The 27,548-nt window shown below is 57.4% G+C and overlaps 1 protein-coding gene and 1 long non-coding RNA gene across 3 annotated transcripts in view; one reads left to right on the top strand and one right to left on the bottom strand.

Annotated features, from left to right (window-relative positions):
* ARRB1 (arrestin beta 1) overlaps positions 1-27,548 on the top strand; it is a 70,274-nt gene that overhangs the window by 30,827 nt on the left and 11,899 nt on the right. For both annotated transcript variants that reach the window (XM_062196723.1, XM_062196722.1), the window contains exons 2-7: positions 17,989-18,019; positions 18,862-18,922; positions 23,461-23,505; positions 24,055-24,251; positions 25,816-25,875; positions 26,629-26,696. In XM_062196723.1, the coding sequence (XP_062052707.1) occupies positions 17,989-18,019; positions 18,862-18,922; positions 23,461-23,505; positions 24,055-24,251; positions 25,816-25,875; positions 26,629-26,696 (462 nt within the window). The remainder of the gene's footprint in view (positions 1-17,988; positions 18,020-18,861; positions 18,923-23,460; positions 23,506-24,054; positions 24,252-25,815; positions 25,876-26,628; positions 26,697-27,548) is intronic.
* On the bottom strand, positions 22,901-24,179 carry LOC133763276 (uncharacterized). The gene is made up of 3 exons (XR_009866386.1): positions 24,071-24,179; positions 23,302-23,489; positions 22,901-23,123 (listed from the first exon to the last, which is right to left on the bottom strand). It is a non-coding gene; the product is annotated as an uncharacterized LOC133763276 (long non-coding RNA).

Here is a 27,548-nt window from a genome sequence, read left to right as displayed (position 1 = left end):
AGGGACCGGGTGGAGGTGCTGCAGGGCTGCCTTGCCCCAGCTCGTGCCTGGCCCGGCTGCCAGGCCGTATCTGGGCAGTAAACACCCCACTGGATCATGCCCACCAAGCAGGATGAGTGAGAGAGCGAGCCCTCAGCCTGGAGGCAGGGCCGGAGCCCCGCCCTCCGGAGGTTTCTGCATTGGGGTTGGATCCATTAGGCAGAGCTGTCTGTGCACTTTGGTGCTGGCCACTCCCTGTGGGTGGGTGAGTGCATGGGCTGGCCACCTGCTGAAAGCACAGGACAGTGTGAGCAGGAAGGACAGGGTGTTTGTGGCCCACAGGCTGGGTGACTGCGGGCGCAGCTCTCTTCCTCTCTGGGCTCCAGTTTCTTTTGTAAAATGAGAACCCTGCCTTTTCCCTCCAGTGGTTCTGAAATCAAATGCAAAGTACCTATCACATGACTAATACATGGTGAGTCTTAAAATAATTGTTATTGTGGGGTTTTTGTTTTCTGAAATCAAACATTTGAACAGAAGGGCAGCTGTGATGCTGAGATGCCTGGTAATGTGTGGCTGCGGTCTGGAGAGCCTCCCGCAGAGCCCCTGCTCCTAAACTGTATGGCCCGGGTCCAGGAGGGAATGTGTTCGGAACATACCTAGGGTAAACTGTACCTTTCAAAAGTGTCTAATTTGAAACATCAGAAGCAGCATCACTGTGTTTTTACTTCTCAGTTTCTCAAGTAGATGGTTTGAGCTGCTTCTGATGATTTCCTGCTCTGTGGGTTCCAGTGGGGACACTAAGTACCTACTTCATAGGGATCTTGTATGCATTAACTTAGTTTACAGTGTTTAGTAAAATACTTCCTGGCTTGTACCCAACACTTAAGCATCAGTTTTACTAATAATAATTTCTTTTTTTTTTAATTTTTATTTTTTTGACAGGCAGAGTGGACAGTGAGAGAGAGAGACAGAGAGAAAGGTCTTCCTTTTGCCGTTGGTTCACCCTCCAATGGCCGCCGCGGTTGGCGCGCTGCGGCCGGCGCACCGCGCTGATCTGATGGCAGGAGCCAGGGGCTTATCCTGGTCTCCCATGGGGTGCAGGACCCAAGGACTTGGGCCATCCTCCACTGCACTCCCTGGCCAGAGCAGAGAGCTGGCCTGGAAGAGGGACAACCGGGACAGAATCCGGTGCCCTGACCGGGACTAGAACCCGGTGTGCCGGCGCCGCAAGGCGGAGGATTAGCCTAGTGAGCCACGGCGCCGGCCTAATAATAATTTCTTAAGAAGAAAATATACTCTGTTGGCTTGGCATGGGGGTGTTTGGCACAGTGAATCAGTTCCAGCTCCTCCACTTCCAATCCAGCTTCCTGCTAATGTGTACCCAGGGAGGCCACAGATGATGGCTCCAGTGCTTGGGTCCCTGCCACGCATGTGGGCGACCCGGATTGAATTTCTGGCTCCTGGCTTGAGCCTGGCCCAAGCCTGGTTGTTGGGGGCATTTGGGGAATGAACCAGTGATGGAAGAGCTGTTTCAAACAAAATAAAAGTAAGTTAACAAGTAAGTCAGACGGCATCATTAGCAGTCTAGATTCTATGTGCAGGGGGTTGCTGACATTGACCTCTGGCTGGTGGTGGGCTCGCTTGGGTGCTGGACGTGGGCCCAATTTCAGCGCTGGCTCAGAGGCTGCCTGGCTCTATCCTGTTGCCAGGCTTGTGGCCCTCGGTTTCTGCCTTGTGTCCCCAGCCCCATCCGGCACAGCACCCTGTGGATGCATGCTAACTAAGAGCAGCCCCCCGGAGCTGGCTTATGGAGGGAGGACAGCTGTGGGGGCTGCCTGGCCAGGCTCAGGGGCAGGCACCCAGGGAGGTCAGTGTTGTCCCTAAAGCAGGACCTCGGAATGGCCCATCTCCCTAGTGTGCTATGCTACTGTGGTTTGGAGGTGGGGAGTGTAGGATTGGTGGCCACAGTGGGGAGGTTTGTCCACTGAGTGGCAGAGACCCCATCCAGGCCCCAGTATGGCACCAGTGGTGGGGTACGTGGCGTGCCCTGGGCATCCTCTAAGAGAGGTACCCTGGTTGCCCCATTACTGTCTCCCCAGAATGCAGTGCCTGGCTGGGAGAGATGGCTGCTGGCCCCTGCCCAGACACGGTCTTCAGTACACAGGGCAGCTTCAGTGTAGGGGAGGCTGTGGAGGAGAGGTTGGCATGGGACCTGGGCAAGGGAGGATGTAGGCTGGACTCCTCTCCAGACTGTCCCAGCAGGAAGGTCTTCTTTTGGTCTTTGGCTGAGCTGAACTGTTCTGGAAACTGTATGAGATCAGCAGATGGGGACAGTGCTAGGCCGATGGAGGAGGCATGGCCCTGTCCTCCAAGGAGAGACTCCTGTCTAATGGCAGGAGATGGCTCTTATTCCCTGGAACGCCCTATCTAACAAAGGGGACCAAGACCCCTGTCCTTTGGTGGCTCCTTGTCTGAAGAGGGAGGCATGACCTTTGTCCTGCAGGAGCCTCCAATCTGATGGAGGAGTCATGGCCACTTCCCTCAGAGAAATCTCTATTTAATAGAAGAGACCTTGGCCGGCGCTGCAGCTCACTAGGTTAATCCTCCACCTGTGGCGCCGGCACACCGGGTTCTAGTCCCGGTTGGGGCGCCGGTTCTGTCCTGGTTGCTCCTCTTCCAGGCCAGCTCTCTGCTGTGGCCTGGGAAGGCAGTGGAGGATGGCCCAAGTGCTTGGGCCCTGCACCCGCATGGAAGACCAGGAGAAGCACCTGGCTCCTGGCTTCAGATCGGTGCAGTGCACCGGCTGTAGCAGCCATTTGGGGAGTGAACCAACAGAAAGGAAGACCTTTCTCTCTGTCTCTCTCTCATTGTCTAACTCTGCCTGTCAAAAAAAAAAAAAAAAAAAAAAATAGAAGAGACCTGGCCTCCCTGCTCGGGAAGGACCCCTGTTGCTGAGGGAGGCTCATTTTGTCCTGTCACTGAAGAAGCCCTGTTTGACGTCCCCTGCCTGACTCATGGTCAGCCTAGAAGCCACAGGGCAAGTTGGACAGGATTATGGAGGGGCTGCTGTAGGGTAGGCTGGGAGGGAAGCCTGGAGGGAAGCCTGGAGCAGGCGAGGGTGCCATGGAAGGCTTCCTGGTGGAGGTGTTTGGTGTTTCCAATGCACTCTGAAGGCAGGAGGTGCCTGGTTGTGACGAGTACCCCCCCACCTTAGGCTCTGGGTGGAGGCTCCCCCTGGCTGGGAAGGGTCATTCAGTGGAGTGCAGGCCAGGCTGGACTGCAGGAGTGGAAAGGGGTGCAGGGGACCATCCTTGGAGAGACCATCCCCACCTGGCTGCCTGCACAGGCTGAGTGCTGCCAGCCCAGAGACACCCGCCCCGGAGCAGAGCGGAACAGGGAGGAAACAGGACGCCCATCAGGCACGCCTTTTCCTTTTCTTTGTAACTAACCCCTCGTCCCTGGGCTGCGGGCTTGCCCTGGCCGCTGCTGCCGGCAGCCCCCAGCTCGTGTCTCTGTGGCTGCCCTCCGCCCCACAGCCCCTGCCCCTGCCGCTGCTCCTGGCCTGGCCCGTCCCGTCGCCGAGTCTCAGGGCTCTCCTCTGCGAAATGGGGTAAGGCTTCCCGGCTGCCTCCCCAGGGAGCTGGGTTTTTCTCTCCTTGGGGCCCTGCATCCTTTAGTCCCCTATCCCTGAGCTGTGCAGAGCGCTTCCTGCGTGCTGGACAGGGGTGGGAGCAGCATTGGGAGGAAGTCGGTTAGGGACTGTGTGCAGTCCCAGGGCTGGTGGGCGTGGGCAGAGAGGGTCTGGCTGCAGGTGGAGGCGTGGCAGTGATCAGGTGGGTGGAGTCAGCCTGGGAGCTGCTTGTCTGGGCTCTGGGGAGGGCGGAGGCACAGGGCAGGGATGGGAACTGCTCTGCCAGGGCCCCCAGTGGGGCTGACAGGGGTCAGTGGATTTGGTGCTCCTTGGGGGTGTTGAGACCCTCGCCTTAGCAGGATCTGGGGGTACAAGGAAGGGCAGAGACCAGCGGGTGAGGAGGCACTGAGCCTGAGGTCAGTGGGATTCTCAGGGCAGCCAGGGCAGTGCAGGTGTGTGCACATGGGGTGTGGGATGTGTCCGTGTGTGTGTGTGTGTGTGTATGTGTGTGATGAGTGTAGCGTCGGTGAGGAGACACAGTGTTTATAGGTGTGTAGTGTGCCTGTGTGCCTGTGTGCACGCGTGTGTAGAGCTTGTGCACGTGCCCACTGGCAGACCTTTGTTGCACACTACACACACACAGTAGGCTAGTGCTGACCTGTCTCCCTGGGCTGCCAAACTGGGGAAGGCTTGTGAATTTGCCTTCTGTGCTCAGGGTTACCCCCAGTGGTGCTCTGGTGACATCTGGCCCTCTAGGGAAAAGGCAGGGAGAGCGGCGTGCGGCCTCCGCCGAGTTCTGCGGTGTCAGTTCTGCACCATGGATCTCCCAAGGCTGCCGTGATGTCACTGGGCATGGAGTCGCGCAGTAGACACGTCACACAGCATTCCCCAGTCTGATGCAGTGCAGACATTCTAAAGGGCATAATAATAGAGACATTTAGTAAAATAACGAGTAAGTGGTAAGTTTTAAGTATGTATTCCCTTTGTGTTTGGTTTGAATTTTTTTGTTGATTTGTACTTATCTTAAGGGCAGGATGACAGAGAGACAGAGACAGAAACAGGCAGAGAGATCTTCCATCCACCGGTTCACTCCCCAAGTGCCCACAATAGCTAAGTCCAGGCCAGGCTGAAGCCGGGAGCCAAGAACTCCATCCGTCTCCCATGTGGGTGACAGGGACCTGTTTGCATCATCACCTCCTGCTGCCTCCAGGGCGCACGTTAGCAGGAAACTGGATTAGAAGTGAAGAGGCCAGGATGTGAACCCAGGCACTCTGCTATAGGATGCAGGTGTCAGGGACGGCTTAATCGCTGCACCACAATGCCAGATGTTTTGAATGTAACTCATTGAATTGTCAGTTTATACTAGGATTTCCTGATACCAGCATCAGCACTTGAGCTTACAGCCTCTTTGCGGGAGGTGGGGGACCGACCTGTGTATGTGGCCTCTGCCCACAAGGAAGCTTAAAAAGGTCATGGAAAACAAGTATTTAAAAATTTTTGCACCAAAATACACATCTTTTAATTCCATCCTTGAATTTCTGAGTTTTTCAAAGTCCCCTCTACTTGGTGCTTGTCGCCACTCTCTGCCTTGCCGTGACAACCCGCAGTGTCCCCAGACATGGCTAGTGTCCCTGGGGTGGACACAGGCTCTTGATTAGGAGCCACTGATAATGGCTATGTTTAACATTTAGCTGGGCAACTTCCTAAAAATGTAGCAGTTGGCTCTTAGGGCAGGTACAGGGCAGCTCAGCCCACTGGGGGCCTGGGTCTGGCTACATTGTCTCTGCAGCCTCCTGCTGAGGCTGTGTCGCTCCACAGCCCTGGCCAGGCTGCTGCCTCCAACTTGCTCTTCGGCCCAGGTCTTACTTTTCCCCAGCCTGGAGCTGAGGCCGTCCGTGGCTCCTGTTTGTTAATTCAGAATATTTATTAACAGATTGGCACCGTGGCATAATGGATTAAGCTGCCAGCTGTAGTGCCAGCATCCTATATGGGTTTCCTTTGAGTCCTGGCTGCTCCACTTTTGATCCAGCTCCCTGCTACTTGTGAAAAGCAGCCAAGGATGGCCCAAGTGCATGGTTCCTTGCATCAGTGTGGGATACTGGGATGATGCTTCTGGCTCCTGGCTTCAGCATGGCACAGCCCTGGCCATTGTAGCCATTTGGAGAGTGAACCAATGGATAGAAGATCCCCCCACACACACCATAACTCTGCCTTTCAAATAAAATAAATGTAAAAAAAAAAATTATTGGCCGGCGCCGCGGCTCACTAGGCTAATCCTCCACCTTGTGGCGCCGGCACACCGGGTTCTAGTCCCGGTTGGGGCACCGATCCTGTCCCGGTTGCCCCTCTTCCAGGCCAGCTCTCTGCTGTGGCCAGGGAGTGCAGTGGAGGATGGCCCAAGTGCTTGGGTCCTGCACCCCATGGGAGACCAGGAGAAGCACCTGGCTCCTGCCATCAGATCAGCGTGGTGCACCGGCCGCAGCGCGCCTACCGCGGCGGCCATTGGAGGGTGAACCAACGGCAAAAGGAAGACCTTTCTCTCTGTCTCTCTCTCTCACTATCCACTCTGCCTGTCAAAAAATTAAAAAAAAAAATTATTAAGCACCTGCAATGTTCCTGGGAAAATCAATGACTGGAGGAAGTTGGATTCTGCTCTCCAAAGTTGGTCACTGGCCCAGTTGCAGGCACCTGCTAAGGAGTGGCACTGTGCAGGCCCCATGTGGATGCCAAGTGGCAGGCGGGCCAGGGAGGGAAGGGCATGGTGTGTGCCCAGAGCCCAGCCAGCGGCGACACGCCGGCAGCTGCAGCTCCCCTCCTGCTGTGATTCTGAAGGAAGGTTTCATTCATCTGTGGAGTGTCTTCCTGCAGAGTGTAGCCACCCTGGGGACAGTGTGTGGTGCCCGTAGCCTCTGCAGGCAAGAACAGTGCCAGACCCAGAGGTTTGAACAATGAAAGAAGGGGGTAGGATGGGAAGGAGGGCAGGGGAGTCAGGGCCAGAGCACTGTAGGCCAGAGCAGTCAGGAAGGCTTCTCGGGTGCAGTGACGGCGGGAAGGGTGGGAAGGGTGGAAGCCTTGCAGGTGGGAGAAGTGCTGCCACCAGGCATGCAGGGAGAGGGAAGGCGTGTCTCTGGAGGTTTCTGGCATGTGCTGGGAAGAGAACATCACAGACTGTTTTCCCTGTGGAACTGTAGGGGAGACAGCAGCTCAGAGACTTCGCTGTGTGCAGGGCTAATGGAGCCGTCTCCTGCACGCCAGGGACCCTGGGCAAGAGCTCCATGCTGAGCGTGGGGCGGGCAGGTTATGTGATACAGCTTCCTTTTACTGATTCTCTCCGAGGCACCATATCTTTCTGGGTATCCCCACTGGTGGGCTGGCTGTCACCCCTGTTCTGAGTGCGAGCCTCAGACAAGGTTGGGGGTCACCCAGGACTCTGTGTCTGTGCCCCTTCCTGCCCCGCCCCTCAGGCAGGCCGGCAAGTGTGCACATGTGGACTGTGGGCTGCTGGGTAGCCAGCTGCCAGCCCACTCAGTGCAGTGTCTTTTAGCCTTTGATTTTCCTATCTCTAGTCTCTTGGCTTGCTGGAAAATGGACAAGGCTCCTTTAAGAAACTTTACCCTCTGCCTGTGGCCATCTGGGGCTCCCCTCCCCTGTGCCAGTCTTCACATGTGTGATGTGGGCAGGAGATTTGGAGTACTGTCTGCATTACAGCCCACAGGAAATCTGGGGCCCAGGAGCTCGACCTGACCACAGGGCCCCCCAGCACCACCCCTGACCCCCAGTCCTGCGCCCAGAGAGCTGTGCGGAGGCCTGCAGTAGCCACAGCAGCACCTAGAGCAGGAGACGGGCACAGCACACAGCTGGGTGCTCAGCCCCTCCCGACTCTGGGCACAGCAGTCCGTCTCTCTGAGCGAGGTTCTTGGCCCTGTGGGCTTTGAAGCAGCTCATACAGTGACCTCGCAGGCTCCTTCAGGCCACCTTAAACTCCTCTGGGACATGGGACACTTCCTGTCTTCCCGGCTCCTTCCTGCTCCCGGGCGGTCCCGAGGAGGAGCAGGTGTGCCAAAAGCGGGTAAACAGGCGGGCCAGTTAGGTTCTGGAAGAGCAGAGCAGCTGGTGCACAAATAACTGCTTCCAGGGGCACGTGAGCAGGGCCCTCCCTCCCAGTCTCTCTACTGCCACTGCCACCTGCTCCTCACACCTCCCCACTCCCTGTTGGCTGTTCTTGCACCCATGAAACTGGGTCAGAATGTAGGGCGGCCGCATTGCTGAGAGTGACTACCCCCTTGCATGGTCCCCATCCCCCTCCCCACCCCCACCAGCTGAGCCAGGACTGCTCTCAGGGGGCAAGGGTAAGAAATTGCTAGGGCTCTTGTCTTCCTCCGGGATGTGGTCCAAGACCTGAGCCTGGCATTCAAGGCTCCTCACAGCCTCCTGCACCCTCCTAACCTGGGATCGGCTCAGGAAGTGTTCATGAGCATCCGGGGAATGAGCAGGCCCTTCCCTTAGCCCCACCTCCTGCCCTGGTGCACCTCCCAGGAACTCTGGACACAGCCCAGCCACACCAGGTTGCTCACCGGACTCCCTAGCACCAGTGGCTTCTTCAGGCCTCCGCCTGCAGGGCCTCTCCTGGGCGCCTCCTCCCTTGAGGGCTTGGGTGGCACCGCAGGCAGTGTTGAGAGTGGATGAGGCATGGGCTCTGGTATCTGGCTCTGCCGCTTCCTCACTGTGTGACCTAATCACTCGATCTCTTTGTGCCTTAGTGTTCTCCTCTGTGAGACAGGACGGTAGTAGTGCCCCGATAGAGTTGCTAATGGGCTAAATGAGTAGATGTCTGTGACATACTCGGAGCAGTAACTGCACCTGCTTTATCTCCTGGACGAGTTTTCTGGCTGAAGACTGAGTAAAATCTGAAAATCTTTCCACAATTTGCCACTTTCGTAGCATTTTTTTCCAGCATGAATTTTCTTTCTTTCTCTCCCCTTCCTTCCTTCCTTCCTTCCTTCCTCCCTCCCTCCCTCCCTCCCTCCCTCCCTCCTTCCCTTCCTTCCTTCCTTCCTTCCTCCTTCCTTCCTTCCTTCTTGGATTGATTTATTTATTTGAAGGTCAGAATTGCACAGAGAGAGGAAGAGACAGAGAGATATCTTCCATCTACTGGTTCATTCCCCAAGTGGCCATGCAGCCAGGGCTGGGCCGGGCTGAAGCCAGAATCCAGATGCTTCATCCAGGTCCCCAGTGTGGGTGCAGGGGCCTGAGCAATGGGCCATCTTCTGCTACTTTTGTCAGGCTATTAACAGGGAGCTGGATCAGAAGAGGAGCAGCTGGGACGTTAACCGGTGCCCAATAATGGAATGCTGGTGTTGCAGGCAGTGGCTCTACCCGCTACGCCACAGCGCTGGCCCCAGCCTGAATTTTCTGATACAAAGGAAGGAATTGTTAGCAATGCTTTCTTGAGTCACTGGAAATGAATCCACACTTGTGGCCAATCTTCCCAGCGTGAGTTTTTGGATGTGGAGTGAGATGTTTGGACGTGTTACTTATGGGTCTTTGAGTCTCTGGTTTCTCCTCTGACAAATGGGAATCCTTAGATGGGAAGATAGAAGAGCGAGGGGGAAGTTGCTGGCACAGTGCCTGCCTCACAGACAGAGCTTTGCAGGAGGGCGCTTCTGAGCCTGAGCAGACAAATGGAATTCAAAGGTACATTTACGGGGGAGCAAAATCGCCTTGGAACCTGTGCATGCTTGTTTTTCATAATCCACATTTCCACAAAGCTTTTGAAGACCCCTCAGATTCATGAGTGTCAACGTTTTTTTGCACGAAAATAAACTTCCCTTTGAATTCCGTTTTCCGCTAACTTTTGGCAGAGCCCTTGTGCAGGGAAGCATCGTTCACGGCGGGTTTGTCCGACAGGGCTGCGCCCAGGTCCTTTGTCAGCAGCGGGCTGTGACGTGCTCGTGCCAGTGCCCTTAGGGCCTGGGACTGGTCACTGCTGGGTGGGTGGGCAGCTGGCGAGGGAGGACAGGATGGGCCTTGCTCAGAGGCCTGTTTCGGGTGTATCCGCTGCAGCCCCGGCCCAGCCTGATGGGGCGGTGACCCTGCCCCTGTGAAACACTGAGCCAGCGTCCTTGATGCTGACAGCCAAATAGAAGCAGAGACAAGAAGGCATCTGTGGAGTGCACTCACCCAGGATGAGCCTCACCACCGCCCGCATTTTACACTCCAGCTGTCCTCACCCTTGACTTGTTCACTCAACAACCTCGAGGGACTTAGAGGTGCTTAGTGAGCACCTGCTGTGTCCCGGGCTGCACACAGTGCCACAGGTGCACTCTCTGCTCTGTTTACTTTACACGAGGGAAGCAGAGTGTGCACTAACAGATCCTTTCGAAGGTGTGGGACATGCGTGGAGTTGGGGGAGCTGACTCAGACTTGTGTGGAATCAGGGAAGGCTTCCTGGAGGAGGGGGTGGCTGAGTAGAAGACGCAGCACAGTTGTAAGAGTGGACACAGCAGGCCTGGGTGCTGGGAGGAGTCAGAGGGGTGTGGACTGTGGAAGGAGAAGCCTCAGATGCTGTGACTCACACCGAGGCGCTCGGAGTTTGGGATCTGGATTTGTCCACCTCACCCACTTTTTTTTTTTTCCAGACTCCTTTCCTTTCTCCAAGACTCGAGACATCCTGTTAGGGAAGTCCCCGAATGTTTCTTAAAGGAATCAATACTCATTACACAGCCCGAGGAGATGAGAAATATGAAGAACCAAGTCTTTGATCGCTGTTCATTCTTAGGCATATTTTCTTTCATTCTTTTTTCTTTTAGTCTTTCTGAAAAGCTGAGATACGATTTCAGTATATTTTTATTATATTCTCAAGGTTGTGTAACTGACACCACTACACAATTTTAGACTATTTTCATCACCGCAAATGAACTCTGCCCAAGCCGGCTCTCCCCAGCCCCTGACAACCACTGATCCACTTTCCGGGGAGTGCTGCTAAGTGGAATCACTCTTACGTCTGCGTTCTTCCCTTACGTGTTTCCAGGATTCATCTGTGCCGCAGCGTGAATCAGTACTTCCTCCTGGTTTATGGCTGGATAATATTCCATTGTAGGAATAGACTGCATTTTCAAAGCACATTCCTCAGTAACGGACGTGGGGTTTTCTTCTTATTCTTTATGGCCATTTTGAGTCATACTGGTGTGAGCACTCAGGTGCACGCATTTGCGTGGATGTTGTTTTCAGTTCTTTTGGAATGCACTTGCTGCATAGAATGGTAGCTTTTAGAGGGGGCAGGTGTTGCAGTGCAGTGGGTTAAGCCATAGCTTGGGACACCTGCTTCATATATTGGCGTGCTGGTTCAAGTCCCCGCTACGCTGCTTCCAGGCCAGCTTCCTGCTAATGCACCCTGGGAAGGAGCTGATGATGGTCCAAGGGCGTGGATCCCTGTCACCCACTGGGGAGACTCAGATGGAGTTCCTGGCTCCTGGCTTCAGCCAGGCTCAGCCCTGGCTATTGTGGGCATTTGAGGAGTGAACCAGTGGATGGAAAATGCTCAAATTTCTCCCTCCCTTTCCCTCTCTCTCTCTGCCTTTTAAATAGATGAAAATAAATAAACATTAAAAAAAAAAACCCTTTTAGAGGTTTGGGAAAACACCAAATGGTTTTCCCAGTGGCTCCCCACTCTGCAGTCCAATGAGCGGTGGATGGGGTTTCCATTTTCTCCACATCCTTGTCAGCATTTGTTCTGTCCCTGTTTGTTACAGCCGTCTTGGCGTGAAGTTCATCTCTGTGATATTTATGTGCATTTCCCTGGTGAGTGGTGCTGTCGAGCATCTTTTCCTGGTTTGTATGTGCCCTCCTTGGAGAAATGCCGTTCAAACAAACCCATTGCTCATTTCTGTTTTTTTTTTTTAATTTAGATATTCCTTTTCTTTTTAAACATTTCTTCTTTATTTGAGAGGCAGAGAGACATACATACACAGAGAGAGACAGAGTGGGGAGAGACAGAAAGAGGAGAGGGCTCCCATGCGCTGGGTCACTCTCCAAGTGCTCGTAGCCATCAGGGGTTGGCCAGGCAGAAGCCAGGAGCCAGGAGCTCGCACAGGTCTCCTACGTGGGTTGCGTGGAGTGAATTACGGGAGCCGTCACTGCTGTCACCCAGGGTCTACATTAGCAAGAAGCTGGAATCACCTTGCCCATTTGTAATTGAGTTATTTGTCTGTTGTTGAGGTGAAAATAATTGTTTATGTACCCTGGATGTTACACCTTTATCAGAGACATGAGTTGAAAATTGTTTCAGAGCTGGTGTTGTAGTGCAATGGGTTGAACTGCTATTTGCAATGCTGGCTTCCCTCATAGGAGTGCTGGTTCAAGTTCTAGCTGCTCTGCTTCCAATCCAGTTCCCTGCTAATGTGTCTGAGAAGGCAGCAGAAGATGGTCCAAGTACTTGGACCCCTGCCATTCATGTGGGAGACCCAGGTGGAGTTCCAGGCTCCTGGCTTTGGCCCAGCCTTGGCCTTTGTGGCCATTTTGAGGAATGAACCAGAGGATGGAATCTCTTTTTCTCTCTCTCTTTCACTTTGCCTTGCAAACAAATAAATCTTTAAATTTTTTTTCTCCATTTTATGGCTTGTCTTTCAACTTTCTTGATAGCGATCTTAAAGCAAAAAAATTTTTTAAATTTTATGTCTTTTTCTTTAGTTGCTTGTACATTTGGTGTCATATCTAAGAACCTGTTGCCTAATCCAAGGCTGTGAATATTTATACTTAACATTTTCTCCTAAGACTTTTATAGTTGTAGCTTTTACATTTAGGCCTTTGGTTTGGTTTGCTTTTTTATATGGTGTGAGGTTGAGGTTCTAACTGCATTTTTGATTACGGTAGCTTGGCAATAAGTTTTAAAAATGAGAAGTATGAGTTCTTCAACTTTGCTCTGTTTTTTCAAGATTGGCGATTTGTCAATTTTAGGATCAACTTGTCTATTTCTGCCCCCCAGCCCCCCCCCCCAAAAAAAAAACCCTCAGCTGGGATTTGCTAAGGATTGAATACACAGGTTAGTTTGGAGAGTACTGCCATCTCAACAATATTGAGTCTCCTCTTTTTTTGCTTTGGGTATTGAGTATAAAGTGAAGCTCATGCCAGATGTGCTGTTTTGATTCCAGACTGAGTCTACCTAACAGGCTGTTACCGGCATGATTTAGTGTAATATAATATTCTGGTTTTTGTGCTGTATCAAAATGTAAACTCTGGCTGCTGGGTAATATGTCTTGGAAGGTTCTGCATCTGGGACCCTCCTGGCACGGTCCCCTCCCTGACCGGCACAAAGGGACACGGGGAGGACTGTGGCTCACCAAAGGGCAGCAGGGTATTGGTGTCAAAGCTGATCAACAGGTGTCTCCCCTGCACGTGGGGAATGGGCTCACTTTCTGGCCAATGGAAAGTTGATTCTCCCTGGCAGCACCACCTGATGGAGTAGAACCAGGAGATGGAAGACACCAATAAGACATGTTTGGTCTAGGCATGCTCTTCTAGAATACATTGTAAAAAATTTGAATTTTCAACCTGAAAGTCATTTCACCGTGTAACTTAGCGCACACCTATTCCCTGCAACCAAAGTTTCTCTAAGTGATGCTCACGTTTTGTATCGGCTAGGAGAGCTGGCCTGCGGCGGTAACAAACACGCCCAAATCTGAGTGGCTCAGGAGGTTCCTCTCTCGCTTGTGCTACACACCTGTCATTGGCAGGAGAGCCCTGGAGTTTCGGTTGATGGGGACAGCCCCATCCAGGTCATTGCTGCATCAGTGACAGAAGAAGGAGAACGTGGCAGGCGAAGGAATGCTCTCTGCAAACAAGCCTGTGTGCTGATTCTTGGAGCCTGTCATTGTGTTCCGTTCCAGGGCAAAGGGTAACGACAGCTGCCGATGGAGATGATCAATGTGTCTTAAAGAGATCACTCTCCAGTCTCCAGAGGGGCCCTGTGTTAGTCTAATGGCCTTTTTTTTTTTTTTTTTTTTTTTTTTTGTTAATTTAAAGGATTTAGTTGAAATCCAGCCTGGAATGGCTGGGGCTGCTGAAGCTGAGAACCGGGAACTCAATCCCGGTCTTCTACATGGGTGGCAGGAACCTGATTCCTTGAGCTGTCACTGTTGCCGTCCAGGGTCTGCGTTAGCTGGAAGCTGAGGCCAGGTTTCACACCCAGGTGCGCTGATGTGGGACCCTGGCATCTGAGCCGCTAGGGTCTTTAAAGGTGGGCGAGAGCACCAGCAGAAGAGGTCAAAGTGATGTGATGTGCAGGGAGCTCCCTTGCTGTTGCTGGCTCTGAGACAGGAGCGTGGGCAATCTCTGGAAGGTGGAAGGGGAACAGGTTTGCCCCTGTGTGCAGGTGGAACGCAGCCCTGCCTGGACTGGTTGTAACCCAGGGAGGTCCACTTTGAATTTGTGAGCTGCAGAACTGTGTGATAATAGCCGTGTGTTGTTTTAGGCCCCTAGGTTTGTAGTACTTTGTTTGAGCAGCTACAGAAATCTCATACAAAGGGCACACGGCATCGGGTGCGTTGAATGCTTCACTGGCCCGGGCGAGGCACATGGGCACAGGGCTGCACGCTCCCAGGAACCCTGCAGGGAGGGGCATGGAATACTGGGGAATTGGTGAATCTGTTAACCCCTACTACTTATAGGGCATGCTTCTGTTTCCCATTCTATGCCGGTCCGTTAAAAACCAAGACGTCTTTAAGTCGATGTATTATCAACCAGCGAGTTGTGACCCTGTTTTGGAAGCCCCTGCTCTGCAGACCCTCTCCTGCCCTCTTGTTCCGAGGCAGAGCTGATTGGCCTGGGGCCGGGACACCTGACCAAGCTGATCCATCCAGTTCCTCCCCTGGGCATTTGAAATCGGGCCACCCGGCCGGCTAGGTTAGGTGAGCTGGGGGAAGCTGAGCGGGAGGCAGAGAAGAGTGACATGCAAGCCTGGAGGCCGGAGGAAAGCCCTGAGTAAGCAGAGTGCACAGAGACAATGGGGCAGCCGCGCACCGAGAGCCGCAGCTGGGAGCCCGCGGCCCTGGGAGAGCTGGAGGGAGCCCGCAGCTGCCCGTGGACCTGATGGCTTCCCCGCACCTGCCGCCAGCCCCCCTGCGTCCTGCCTGCGCCTCCTTCCCGTGAGATTTTTGCCTCCTTACGGTACCCCCTGCCTTTGCTTGGGTTACCCTCAGCGGGTTGCTTCTTCCTCTTCCTTGTCCGGAGCCAGCTCCACCACTGCTGTTTTCTCTTGCCGGGACCCAGCTGTGGCTCTCAGGGACAGAGGGGGCGGGGGCACAGGTGGGACTGGGGTGAACCTGGCAGGCTGGTGTTGGCTCCAGTTGTGGGCATTTGGGCTTGCTCTTCTAAGCAGACAGCAATGCCATTTATTGGTGCTGTGTCTGGGGGGTGGGGGTGGGGGATGGGGGTGGGGAGGGGGTTCTTTGCTGGTGTGGGGAACAGGAAGTGGGCAGTGTTGTTTCAGCAGGGCTTGGAGGGGTGACAGCCTGCATAGGGTGTGGGCTGTGGAGACAGGCAGATCACAGGGTGCCTCTCAGAACCTCAGTGTTCTCATCTGTGAAATGGGATTGTTCTAGGTGTTGGCGGTGTGCTGGGGAAAATACCTTAGAGACGCGACTAAGGTGTGGCAGGCCCTCAGGGTACACAGCAGCTGCTGCTGCCTGGGGAGGCCACCCAGTCCCGTGTCCAGCAGGGGTTAAGTTCCAGGCGGGACGTTCCAGCCCTGGCCCTGCTTCCTGCCCATGCTCCTCCTCGCCCTTTCCTTTCTTCCTCTTCCTCTCCCCTCCCCGCCCTCATTTCCCCTCCTTTCTGTTATTCCTGTTGATGAAAACACCTGCTTCGGGAAAGCAGCGGGGCTGGGTCCGATCGTGGTGCCTGGGCCAGTGGGAACCGAGGAGCACCACACATGGGTGACATCGGACGGTCCCTTATTGCCGGCAGTGGAGAGCGCGCTCGTGCCCTAAAGAACTCTCCACCAGGATGCACAAAGCAACAAAGTTTATAAAGGCAAAAGCCAGGAGGAAGGGAGGGGGGGTACATGGTTGCTAAGATGGGGGGAGGAGTACAGTTACTAGGGTCAAGCTGACCTAGTGGGAAACTAATACCAATTACAGTCTTGACAATAGACAAATTACAATCTTAACATTAGTCCAGGTGCAGCCTCTCTGTTTCAAGCGTGAGCGATTGTGTTGGGGAGTTTCTGTGCTCTGCCAAGTGGGATGCAGTGGACCGTTAGATCATGGTTTCAGACCAGAGTCTCATGGTGGGGTGGGGTGGGGCTTCGCAAGATGGAGTCACGGGTGCCCTAAAACGGAGTCCTTACTGTCAAGATGTCACTTCAGAGTGCACCCCGTCTCTGTGGTGGATGGATCCCAGCCTAGCCCTTGAAGGCTGTGTGTTCCTGGGCAGATCACAGCATCTCTGAGCCATGAGTTCCTGGCCTGGAATACGGGGCTGTGACCCGCACTCCACAGTACGAAACCTGGTCAGCTGCCCAGCAAATCCCTGTCCCTTTGTGACTATCATTGCTCCTTGGCCTGGCGCGGGTGCCCCGGCCCCTCCAAGCAGTCCCTCGCTCAGTTGTTTGGGGCCTCGGGCACTGGTGGCCTCTTCTTTCCCTCAGAGCATGGGCTCCCAGAGGTGGGGGGGCGGGAGCTGGCACCAAGGCTTACTGGGAGCAGCTGGGTCCCCATGGCCTTTGCCACTTCTGCAGGTCCAGCCCCAGCCTGGCAGCTGCCGGTCCAAACCGTGTGATGTGTATTTTTTTCTCACTCTGGCAGTTATCACACCCCAGCCAACTGTGGCTTCTTCACACTCCAAACACTGATAAATATTTATGAGGAGCAAGAAAGCCTGCGGCTCTGAGGGGAGGTAGGGGAGGGATGTGCCAGGCTCTTCTCTGCAAGCCATGCTCCGACCCATCAGTGATCCCTGGGGGGCTGCAGAAGTGAGTGAGGGGTGCGGTGGGCGGGGCCAGGCCTTCCTGGAGGAGTGGCTTCCTCCCTGGTGAATGCCTGCTGGACCTCCTGCTGCAGGGCGGGATTTGTGTCGTCCCTCTCTTCCTCCCTGTCGGCCTCGTGTGCACCTGCTCCATCTTGCTGTCTCTGTGTCTCTCCGTCTCATGTATTTGCACATCACCAGAGCCCTTGTCCCCTCCTCCTTCCTCCCTCTCTTCTGGCCCTTCCCTGTCTCCTCTGTCCGGGTCTCCATCTCTGCTTCTCACTTTTCACCTCTCCCTCCCAGCAGCTACTCTGAGGAATGCTGGGGCTCCAGGGTGGTGGACAGGTAAGGGGGCTCTTAGGCTCCCAGGCCCAGCTGGAGGGGCGAGGAGGGCAGGGAGAGTCAGGGAGTTCCAGCGAGCACTTTTCCATCCCTGCCTGATTCCGTGTGCCGTGCTCTGCACATTCCCGCCCCTCCCCGTGCCTCGGTTTCTCAGTCCAGCAAGGCAGTTGATGGCTCATCAGCTCATCCATTCACCTCGTCAACTAGTATTTATTGAGAGCTTGCTACCTGCCACTAACGCGCTGTTGAACATCAGCATGTAGTCACTAAACAGCGACTGGGTTTGTCATTCAGGGTGCTTGGGATAGGTCGATGGACGAGAGAAACAAAGATTTTTGGCCCGCGGAGCACGCAGGCTAGCAGTGTGGACAGGACAGGCACATTGGGAATGAGCAAATGGCCAAGCAGGTTGGACAGCAGCGAGTGCTACGATAGGAGGGAAAAGTGGAGCCGGAGAAGGCTTAGGGGGCCGGGCGGGGTGCACAGTGGGTGCTTGGCCTGGCAGCTGAGCCACTGGTCTCACGCCAGAGAGCCGGGGTGGGGGGGTGCGGTTCCCAGCTCCTGACTTCAGCTTCCTGCCAGTGCAGACCCTGGGGGCAGCAGGTGATGGCTCCAGTGACTGGGTTCCTGCCGGCCATGTGGGAGTCCGGATCGAATTCCCAGGCTCCCGTCTTTGCCCCTGGCTTCAGCCCTGGCATAGCCGTGGCTATTGCAGGCATTTGTCGTGGTGGTGGTGGTGGAGGAGGTGACCCAGTGTATCCCCTGTCCGTCTTCTGTCTCTCAAATTGAAAATGGAAAAAAGCAGCATGGAATACGGCAATGGGGTTCAGCAAGCAGCTCTCTAGGGAGAGCCTGGTAGGAGCCATGGTTGCCGGAGAGCAATTGCCGGGTGTGGCTGCGGCACAGCGGGGAGTGGGAGGGCTGGAGGGGAGTGAGGGGCAGCACAGGAGGTGAGGCCCTGGACAGGAGTGGACTGACAGGCAGCTTCCTGGAGGTCGCGCCCTCAGGGTGCCCGTGAGTCCTCTCGCCCTGTGTCAGGATGTGCTCACCCTGCCCACGTCTCCTTCTCTCCACAGAGTATTCAAGAAGGCCAGCCCCAACGGAAAGGTGAGTCCCTCCCAGCCCGCCCTCCATGGCCCAAGCCCTACACCTGCTGTGAGGACAGCTGAGCCCTACACCTGCTGTGGGGATGGCGCAGGAAGTGGCCTCTCTTCTGGAAAGCACGGAGGGGCCGAGGCCACCCCGGCTGCAGAGAGGCACAGCTGTGCTCAGACAGGAGCTCCCGCTCTGGGGTGGGGACCGCAGCTGGGTGTGAGCCAGCTCCCTTGCTGTGCCGGGCCCCTGGCATCCCCTTACCCAGGGCAGCTCTCGGCCTGGCTCCACGCGCCGTCCCACCTCCCTGTGAGCACAGCGGAGACACAGCCCGACAGCCTTCCGTGCTAGGCTCGTGGGTGTGCTGAGATGGGTTGGGCATAGCCCGTGCTGCTGACAGCCAGGTGGCAGAGGCAGGCCCAGAACTTGACCATGGCAAGAGTGAGGATGCCCAGGGGCTGCAGGACGCAGCCTCCTGTGAGCGGCTCCCTGCCAGGCTGCATGGGGCCCAAGTCCAGAAGCCCAGCATGGCTCCCCCCGCCTGCCCTGGCCCTAGCCAGGCCAAGGCTTGGTGGTGCTTGCATGAAGATCTCTCCAGGCCTCAGCATCCTCATCTGTAAAATGGAACAGTAACACCTCCTTCATGAGGCTTTGAGAACAGGTGGTTTTGGGAGTTGCAAGCATTTGCTATTCTGAGCATCAGGGTTGGGGTGAGGGTCCAAGTGTAGTTAGGGTCTCCATTAGGGTTAGGGACGGGTCTAGGTGTTCCAGGGCCAGCTCCCAGGGTTTCCTCCAGGGCAGGGAGCTATGCCCTCCAGGCCTGCGTTGGCCAACACCCCCTGTGCTTCCCTCCCCAGCTCACCGTCTATCTGGGAAAGCGGGACTTTGTGGACCATATTGACCTCGTGGACCCTGTGGGTGAGTCCCTGGAGGGCAGGCGGGGAGGGGCCGGGCTGGCCTAAGCCTCTCCGGAGTGGACCTCAGGCCTGCAGAGGGGCCTGGACCTGAGGACAGGGCATGAGTGGCTTCCTGCTCCAGCTGCCAGGAGGCTTGGGGGATGGGGTGGGGCAGGATGGGGGTGAGAGATGGGGAGAGTGCCCTGAGGAGGAGGAGGGAGGAGGAGGAGGACGGTGCTGACAGAGCCGCCACCTCCCGTGAGACTTCTTACGTAGCAGACAGTGGAGACCTTGCTTTACAGATGAGAACAAGGCACAGAGAGGCTCCAGGGCACAGAGCAGCGAGCAGGTGCGGGAGCCCCGGCTCCAGCCCCATGGTCTGGCTCTGCAGAGGCACTGTGTTATGCTGCCTCCTGATGGCAAGCCTGGGGCTTGTGAAATGGGGGCCGTCCTCCTCCACGTGGGGGTCTGGCCAGAGATGGGGCTGTGGCTAGAGATCAGTGTTCCTGGCAGGTGCCTGGGCTGCGTCTTGGCTGGGCCCGTCCTGCACGTCACAGGGGGTTTAGCATCAGCCCTGGCCTCTGCCCCTCAGACGCTGGGAGCGCCTCCCACCTGGGCATTGCCATCTCCTTGGGGAGCACAGTCACCCCCAGTTAGGAGCCACTGCTTCCAGTTGGTCTCATTGCCTTCTCCCCCGCCTGGCTGAGGGAGGCAGGCCCGGAGTTACCTCTGTTTGTTAAAGGGATACATTGAGCCCCAGAGAGGTTAAATGAATTTTAAAAAGATTAATTAATTGGAAAGGCTGAGAGACAGAGACAGAGAGAGAGAGAGATCTCTTCCACTGGCTCACTCCCCAAATGCCTGTAACAGCCTGAACTGAGCCAGCCTGGAGCCAGGAACTCCATCCATGTCTCCCGCATGGGTAGCAGGGGTCCAAGTACTCAGGCCATCTTCCATTGCCACCCCAGGTGCATTAGCAGGGAGCTGGATCGGAAGCAGAGCAGCCAGGACTCAACCAGCATTCTTTTTCTTTCTTTCTTTCTTTCTTTCTTTCTTTCTTTTTTTTTTAAGATTTATTTATTTATTTGAGAGGTAGAGTTACAGACAGTGAGAGGAGACAGAGAGAAAGGTCTTCCTTCCGTTGGTCCACTCCCCAAATGGCCACAATGGCTGGAGCTGCGCCAATCCGAAGCCAGGAGCCAGGAGCTTTTTCTCAGTCTCCTATATGGGTGCAGGGGCCCAAGGACTTGGGCCATCTTCCACTGCTTTCCCAGGCCATAGCAGAGAGCTGGATTGGAAGAAGAGCAGCCAGGACTAGAACTGGCGCCCATATGGGATGCCGGAGCCGCAGGCGGAGGATTAACCTACTGTACCATGGCGCCGACCCCTCAACCAGCATTCTGATAAAGGGTGCACGCATCTCAGGTGGTGGCTTAACCCACTGCGCCACGGCACCCACCCTGACGAGTGCTTTATTAAAAGAGGGACACGAACAAACTCGAGCAAGGTCAAAGGTGACAGGCTGGAGGATGGGGACTGGAGGCTGCAGGGGGCCAGCCCAGATGAAGGCCCTGGGATGTAGCGCTTGGGAAATATGTTTCAGAGACCATGTCTGTGTTGTCACCTCCCTGCGGGCTGTGTGGCTCAGAGGGCAGCAGGGACCTGCAGGGTCTCAGAGCCGGGGGAGCAGAGCACAGTGGCAGGGTTTGGGTCACCGCAGGGTGCCCATGGTGAAGTGGGGACAGAGACCTGGGGGAGGGGGCTGCCATGCCAGAGGAGTGTGGGCAGGGCCTGGAAGCTGTACCCAGGCCAGCTCAACCCCAGCCGCCTCCCTGTGTGGCCTGGAGCGGGACGAGCCCACGGTTGCTCTTCAGCCCCGTGTGGGGTTGGTGACGTCTTCTGTGGCTCAGGGTCCCCTGTGCTGCTGTGTCTTCTCCCTGAGCCCTGCTCTCAGTGGCTGTGAGCAAGCGTCCGGGTGTCCACCCGTGGCCTGCTTCAAGCTGGAGCCTGTATTGGGCTCTCTGAGGTCTCATCCACCTGCCAGGACCAGAGGCAGCCCTGAGGCCGGGAGGGGTGAGCACAGGAGGGAAGCGGCTCCCCCAGCACCCACCCAGGCACCTTCCTGGCCCCTGGTGCTGTCCGGAGTGGTAGCGGGGTGCACAGTGACACTGCCCTCTGGCCTGGTCTGGTTTTCGTCCTCTCTGCTTTACTAAGTCCCCGGCAAGCCTGGGCCCTGGTCCTGGCCCCGGCCTGGCTGAGGGGGTCAGGCCTGGCCCTTCTCTTCCACCAGCCTCCAGAATCTGTGCCCCAGGCCTCAGAGCCATGCAGGCCTCTGGCTGCCGGCCTGGTCCCACCCTTCAGTCACCTAACTGAAGGCCCTCCCTGGTCCCGTGAGACCTGGCTGTGGCCCCCTCTCCCCCAGGGAGCCTCCTGTGACTCCCCTGCTGGGGTCAGTTCCCCTGGCTGGGGTTCCCTCTGCTCTGAGCCCAGTGCAGGATGCGGCACAGGGGAGGTGCCCACCATACAAGGAAGGAAGAGGGGCCAGCGCTGGGGCACAGCCGGTTGAGCTGCTGCTGGTGATGCTGGCATTCTGTGCTGGTGTTCCAGTTCGAGTCCCGGCTGCTCCAATTCCAGCTCCCTGCTGATGCGCCTGGGAAAGCAGCAGAAGATGGTCCAAGTGCGTGGACCCCTGCCGTCTGCATGAGGGACCTGAATGGAAGTTCTAGGATCCCGGCTTTGGCCTGGCCCAGTGCTGGCTGTTGTGGGCATTTGGGGAGTGAACCAGCAGATGGAAGACCTCTCTTTCTCTGTTACTCTGCCTTTGAAGTAAATAAATAAATCTTAAAAACAAAACAGAGGGAAGGTACGTGGGCAGTGCCCTGTCACTTGGAGCTGCCAGGGTGGCACTCACTTCCAACCAGAGCCCCTGAGATCGCGAGTGGCCCTGCGGCAGCCCGGGGTGGGCGTGGGGATCAGAGAGGAGACAGACATGAGGCGGAAGGTTGCTCCTGTGCCAGTGTCTCTGGGCTCCCAGGGAGCTGGCGCCAGGTCGGCTGGACCCTGTGCTCTGAAGGGCCAGCTTGCTCGCTCACTGGCCACAGGGCTCACACCTGCCAGGCTCCGTCTGGGTGGCTCACACGTGTGACATTTTTTTTTTTTTTTTGACAGGCAGAGTGGACAGTGAGAGAGAGAGACAGAGAGAAAGGTCTTCCTTTTGCCGTTGGTTCACCCTCCAATGGCCGCCGCGGTAGCGCGCTGCGGCGGGCGCACCGCGCTGTTCCGATGGCAGGAGCCAGGTGCTTCTCCTGGTCTCCCATGGGGTGCAGGACCCAAGGACTTGGGCCATCCTCCACTGCACTCCCTAGCCAGAGCAGAGAGCTGGCCTGGAAGAGGGGCAACCGGGACAGGATCGGTGCCCCGACCGGGACTAGAACCCGGTGTGCCGGCGCCGCAAGGCGGAGGATTAGCCTAGTGAGCCGCGGCGCCGGCCCACGTGTGACATTTTGCAGAGTGTCCCCAGTCAGTCCTCCCAGGAGCCCTGGGAGCGAGCCGTGCAGATCACTGCCCCTGACCCACAAACCCCAAATGCAAGAAGCTCAAAAGTCCCACAGCTGTCCCTCGGCGTGACGCACGGTTCGTGTATCTGTGGAACTTCACTGGAGCTGATGGGAGGCTGGGCCCTAGCTGACCTGGGATGGGTGGGGGTGAACACAGTGGCGCATCTGCCTTCTGACGTGTTGTTGGGTGACGTCACTGTGCGCACATGCAGAATCTGAGGCAGCTGTGTCCCGGGTGGCATTGCCTGACAGGGCCGCTGTGTTGTGCAGCTGCTGCTGAGCAAATGCTACAGCCGGGAGCAGACGGCCTTGGGTTTCCCTGCAGAGGGGGGAGTGGCTTGCCCTGTGAGCGCAGTGTGGGACTGATGGAACATGTGCTATTCAGAACTGCCCCGCTCCGAAGTGTGGTCCTGGGGCCTCCCAGCCTGTGTCATTGTCCTCTCTTTATTGAAGATTTATTTATTTGAAATGCAGAATGACAGAGAGAGAGTGATAGACAGAGATCTTCCATCCACTGGTTCACTCCCCAAAGGACGACCACAGCCAGGGCTGGGCCAGGCCAAAACCGGGAGCCAGGAACTCCATCCAGATCTTGCACTAGGGTGGCAGGGAGCCAAGCACTTGAGCCATCCTCTGCTGCCTCTCAGTGTACACGTTAGCTGGCAGCTGGACCGGAAGTAGAGACGGGACTCAATTCCAGGCACTCAGATGAGGGATGCTGTGACTTAACCCCCTGCGCCACAGTGCCCCCCCACTCCCTCCGCCTCATGTCATTACTCTTCCTTAGAGATGAGGAGAGGTCCCTAACCTTCCCGGAGCCACCCACTGGGTCTGTCCTGCTGACCTGGGGGAGAGGAGGGGAGGGCTTGGTGGGGCTGGGGGCGCCGCCCTCGGGGTTGGCCTTCCCATTTCTCTCATGGTGTGTTTGGGTGGATGGAGCGTTGGGTGTGGGGTGGCATTTGGGGCTCAGGGGTTGGGAGGGTCACTCTCTGTGCTCTCGCAGATGGTGTGGTCCTGGTGGATCCTGAGTACCTGAAAGAGAGGAGAGGTAGGCTGCAGCCCCACCCCCGCCTGCCACGGGGCCCCTCTCCCACGCCCCCTCTGTCCCAGGACCTCCTGGCCTCCCAGGGGGCTTCCAGCTCATCCCACTGCCGCTCCCTGCCCATCCCTAGTGGGGCCTCCTGCCCCAGCCCTTTCACACCAGTGAGGGCTGGGGTTGCCGACAGAGCAGGAGTTAGGACAGGGTCCCAGGGAGGGAAAGGGGTTCTGCAGGGTCAGCAGGAGGAAGGGACGGGATGCCTGGCAGACACCTCCCAGCACTGGCTCGCCCTCCCCTGCTGTCCCCTGCCCACCATCCCCGGCCCTCACTGCCCATCAGACCACTCCCTGTGGCCAGAGGGGGAGGGGAGAGGGACAGAGATAGCCACCGGCAACACACCCCACAGGCACACAGCCCACTGGCTGCCCTTCCAGGCCCCCAGTCCTGGCCTCTCCAAAGGGAGACAGGTGACTGCCGGGCTGCAGCGGGAGCTCTGGGTGGGGGAGGCTCCCTGCTGCTCTCCCAGGCCCCTCCTCAGTGGCCCCTGCTCCCCCACAGTCTATGTGACACTCACCTGCGCCTTCCGCTATGGCCGGGAGGACCTGGACGTCCTGGGCCTGACTTTTCGCAAGGACCTGTTTGTGGCCAACGTGCAGTCCTTCCCGCCGGCCCCTGAGGACAAGAAGCCCCTGACGCGGCTGCAGGAACGGCTCATCAAGAAGCTGGGCGAGCACGCCTACCCGTTCACCTTTGAGGTCAGGGACTGCCACCCTCAGACGCCCCAGCACAGGGGCTTGGCGGGGGCAGCTGCTTTGTGTCACCCACTTGTCCCGCATACGCTGGGCCCTGGGGCACTGTCACTTACGCGACCTGGTACCTGTCTCTTCTCTGGCCACTGCTGGAGCGTCCTCCTTACCTGTGGGATCCCTGCTGAGTGAGGGAGGGGAAGAGAGGAGCACTGTGCTGGGCCGGCCTGCCCCCCAGCTCCAACGCCCTGCCCTGCCCCCTGCCGATCGATTCCAACACTCCCAGATTCTGGGTTCCAGAACGCCGAGCTCTTAGATCGATTCCATGTTGTGGGCATTACAGCCAGGCCAGCTGCAGGCGTCTCTGTGCGGATGTGTTTCCTGCACTGCCCCGCAGGCCCCGGGCGATTACCCACAGGGATTAAGGCCGCTGACGTGGGTGATCTCACAGCTCTGGCAGCTGCAAGTCTGAAACGGCTCTTGCCGGACCCCGATCCGGGTGCCGGTGTGGCTGTGTTCCCCCGGAGGCCCGGCAGAAGCCCTTCCTCACCTCTTCTCGCCTGCATCCCCTGGCCCACGGCCCCTTCCTGCACCCTCAGCCACAGTGACGGTCGAGGTTTCTCAGGTCCCTTCATTCTGGCACAGACTTCCCGCATCCTGCGTCCTCTTTAATGGCCCACCTGGATTACCGCCTCCCCCTCACCTGGATTACCGCCTCTCCCCTCCCATCTGGATTACTGCCCCCCCAGATTACCCCCCCGACCTGGATTACCACCTCCCCCCTCCCACCTGGATTACTGCCTCTCCCCTCCCATCTGGATTACTGCCCCACCCACCTGGATTACCACTTCCCCCTCACCTGGATTACTGCCTCTCCCCTCCCATCTGGATTACTGCCCCCCCCCCCCCAGATTACCCCCTGGATTACCACCTCCCCCCACCCACCTGGATTACTGCCTCCCCCTCACCTGAATTACTGCCTCTCCCCTCCCATCTGGATTACTGCCCCACCCACCTGGATTACTGCCTCCCCCCCAACCTGGATTACTGCCTCCCCCTCACCTGAATTACTGCCTCTCCCCTCCCACCTGGATTACTGCCTCCCCCCACCTGGATTACCACCTCCCCCCACCTGGAGTACCACCCCCCCCACCTGGATTACATCCTCCCCCTACTTGGATCACCCCCCACCTAGATTACTGCCTCCCCCTCCCCCGAGGTCCTTGACTCAGTCGCAGCTGCAGGGTCGCTTTGCTGTGGAAGGTGACCTAGCCACAGGCTGCGGGCAGCAGGGGGCGGGCAGCCTTGGGGGCCATCACCCTGCAGCAGGCGCCAAGGAAGCCTCCTTCCCCACCATGACCGCGACGACAGGGCTGCGGGAGGCAGGGCATGGCACGGTCTGATGGGGAGGCCCAACCTGTCCTCGGGAGCCTCTAGTCTGATGGGGGAGACGTGTCCTGTCCTCGGGGCCCTCATCTGACGGGACAGGCACAGGCTCTCAAGGGCCTGGTGTGATGATGTGTGGGAGTGGCAGGAGCGCGGGTGACAGTGGCTCGTTCTGTCTCCTGAGCAGATTCCTCCAAACCTGCCATGCTCTGTGACACTGCAGCCCGGGCCCGAGGACACGGGCAAGGTAGGTCACCCCAAGGGCAGCCTCTCTGGTCCAGGGCCTCTTGCCCCAGGCCCTGGCCTTCTCCCTGGTTGGTGCTGGACCCACAGGACCACCTGCCTCGTTGGAGCTTCCTTGGGTCTGAGCCAGGCCAGTCCCACCTCGGATGGCCATAGCGCGGCAGAGCCGAATCAGCCTCCGTCCCCACTTCAATGAGGTGTCCAGGGGCTCACTGGGTCCCTCTCCCTGGCCGCAGGACCAGAGTGTTCTAAGCACCTACCACTGCCTCCTTGTGATCGTGTGCTGCTGTGTGACCACTGCCGTCCCCCAGAGGGGGACGAGGCTCGGGGGGAAGTGCCACAGGAGCCAGTACCGCAGGAGCCCGGTTCTCTTCTGCCAAGTGGGACGAGTAGGATGTGGCCCTCCTGTGGTCAGGACCGGGGCTCACCCAGCCAGCGCCTGAGCGGGCTCTGCCCACAGCAGGTGCTCCCGAGCGGTGCTGCCACCCCAGCACCTGCTGCTGCTTCCCAGCCCCGGCCTCGGTGAGGCCGGCTCCCAGCCCACAGCAGGAGAAAAAAGAGCAGAGCCCAGACAGGGAGGTTTGGGCCACCTGGTGTTGGGGGGAGTCGGGGAGCACTCGTTGGGAAGGCAGGCAGAGGAGGCAGCCACCAAGGAGGGCCGAGGACCTGGGAGTCAGACCTGGAGCAGCAAGTTGGTAAAGTGAGGGGCGGGCTGGCTGAGCGCTGGGCACCGGTGCTCAGTGCCCCCTGCCCGCAGGCCTGTGGCGTGGACTACGAAGTCAAAGCCTTCTGTGCCGAGAACCTGGAGGAGAAGATCCACAAGCGGTAAGGAGGCTGCGCCCTGCCTGCTGGGAGAGGGAGGGGCAGAGTCTGAAGAGGAGATAAGTCACAATCCCTGGAAGTGTGTGTGTGGGGGGGTGCATGTGAAAGGAAGGCAGGTCCTGGAGGGCTTCCTGGGGAGGTGGCCTCAGTTGCCCCGGCCCAGGCCCCAGCATCTTCTTTGCACCGCTGTAGCTGCTTCCTCCTCCTCCTCCCCCTGCTCTGCTCTCGTCCTCTCCAGACTACACAGCCTTTAGGGAAGAACGCACCGACTGCAGGTTCTGTTGGACGGGGAGCAGGCTGCCCAGGCCGGCCCATTTCCCTCCTGGGAGGAGGCGGGCAGCAGGAAGGGGAGTGTGGGGGGGCTCTCAGAGGCTTCTGGGCAAGGGAGGACAGGAACGTGAGCCCCCCAGGATGAGGGGAGAGGATGTGAGCCCCTGCCTCAGAGAGGAAGCTTCCTCCCGGAGGGCACAGCCTACACTGGCAGCGCGGACAGCTGGCCCTGCTGGCCCTGACCCCTCATGCCAGCCCTCCCAGGGCCTCCCTCCTGAGGCACCATGGGTAACTTCAGCACCCCCCCTCGTTAGTGGGCTGTGTTTGCCACCTGGTGGCCACAGGGTGTACTGCAGGCATTTCCCTCTGGCCCCCTCAGTGCTGGTGTGGGGAGACCTTTCTCCCTGCTTCCCGGCCCCCTTTGCCTCTTGACGCCGGAGGCCAGGAGAAGGAATGGTACAGTGGTCAGGGGGACGGGGCTCGACCAGAGCAAGCAAGAGGAGGCAACACTGAACCACCATGCTCACCCCACCCCCATGGGACCGCTCAAGTCCACAGCAAAGGGTTACTAGGAGTAGTGATGTG

Source organism: Lepus europaeus, chromosome 7 (assembly GCF_033115175.1).
Source record: "Lepus europaeus isolate LE1 chromosome 7, mLepTim1.pri, whole genome shotgun sequence".
Classification (NCBI taxonomy): domain Eukaryota; kingdom Metazoa; phylum Chordata; class Mammalia; order Lagomorpha; family Leporidae; genus Lepus; species Lepus europaeus.
This window is presented reverse-complemented; position numbering and strand designations above follow the sequence as displayed.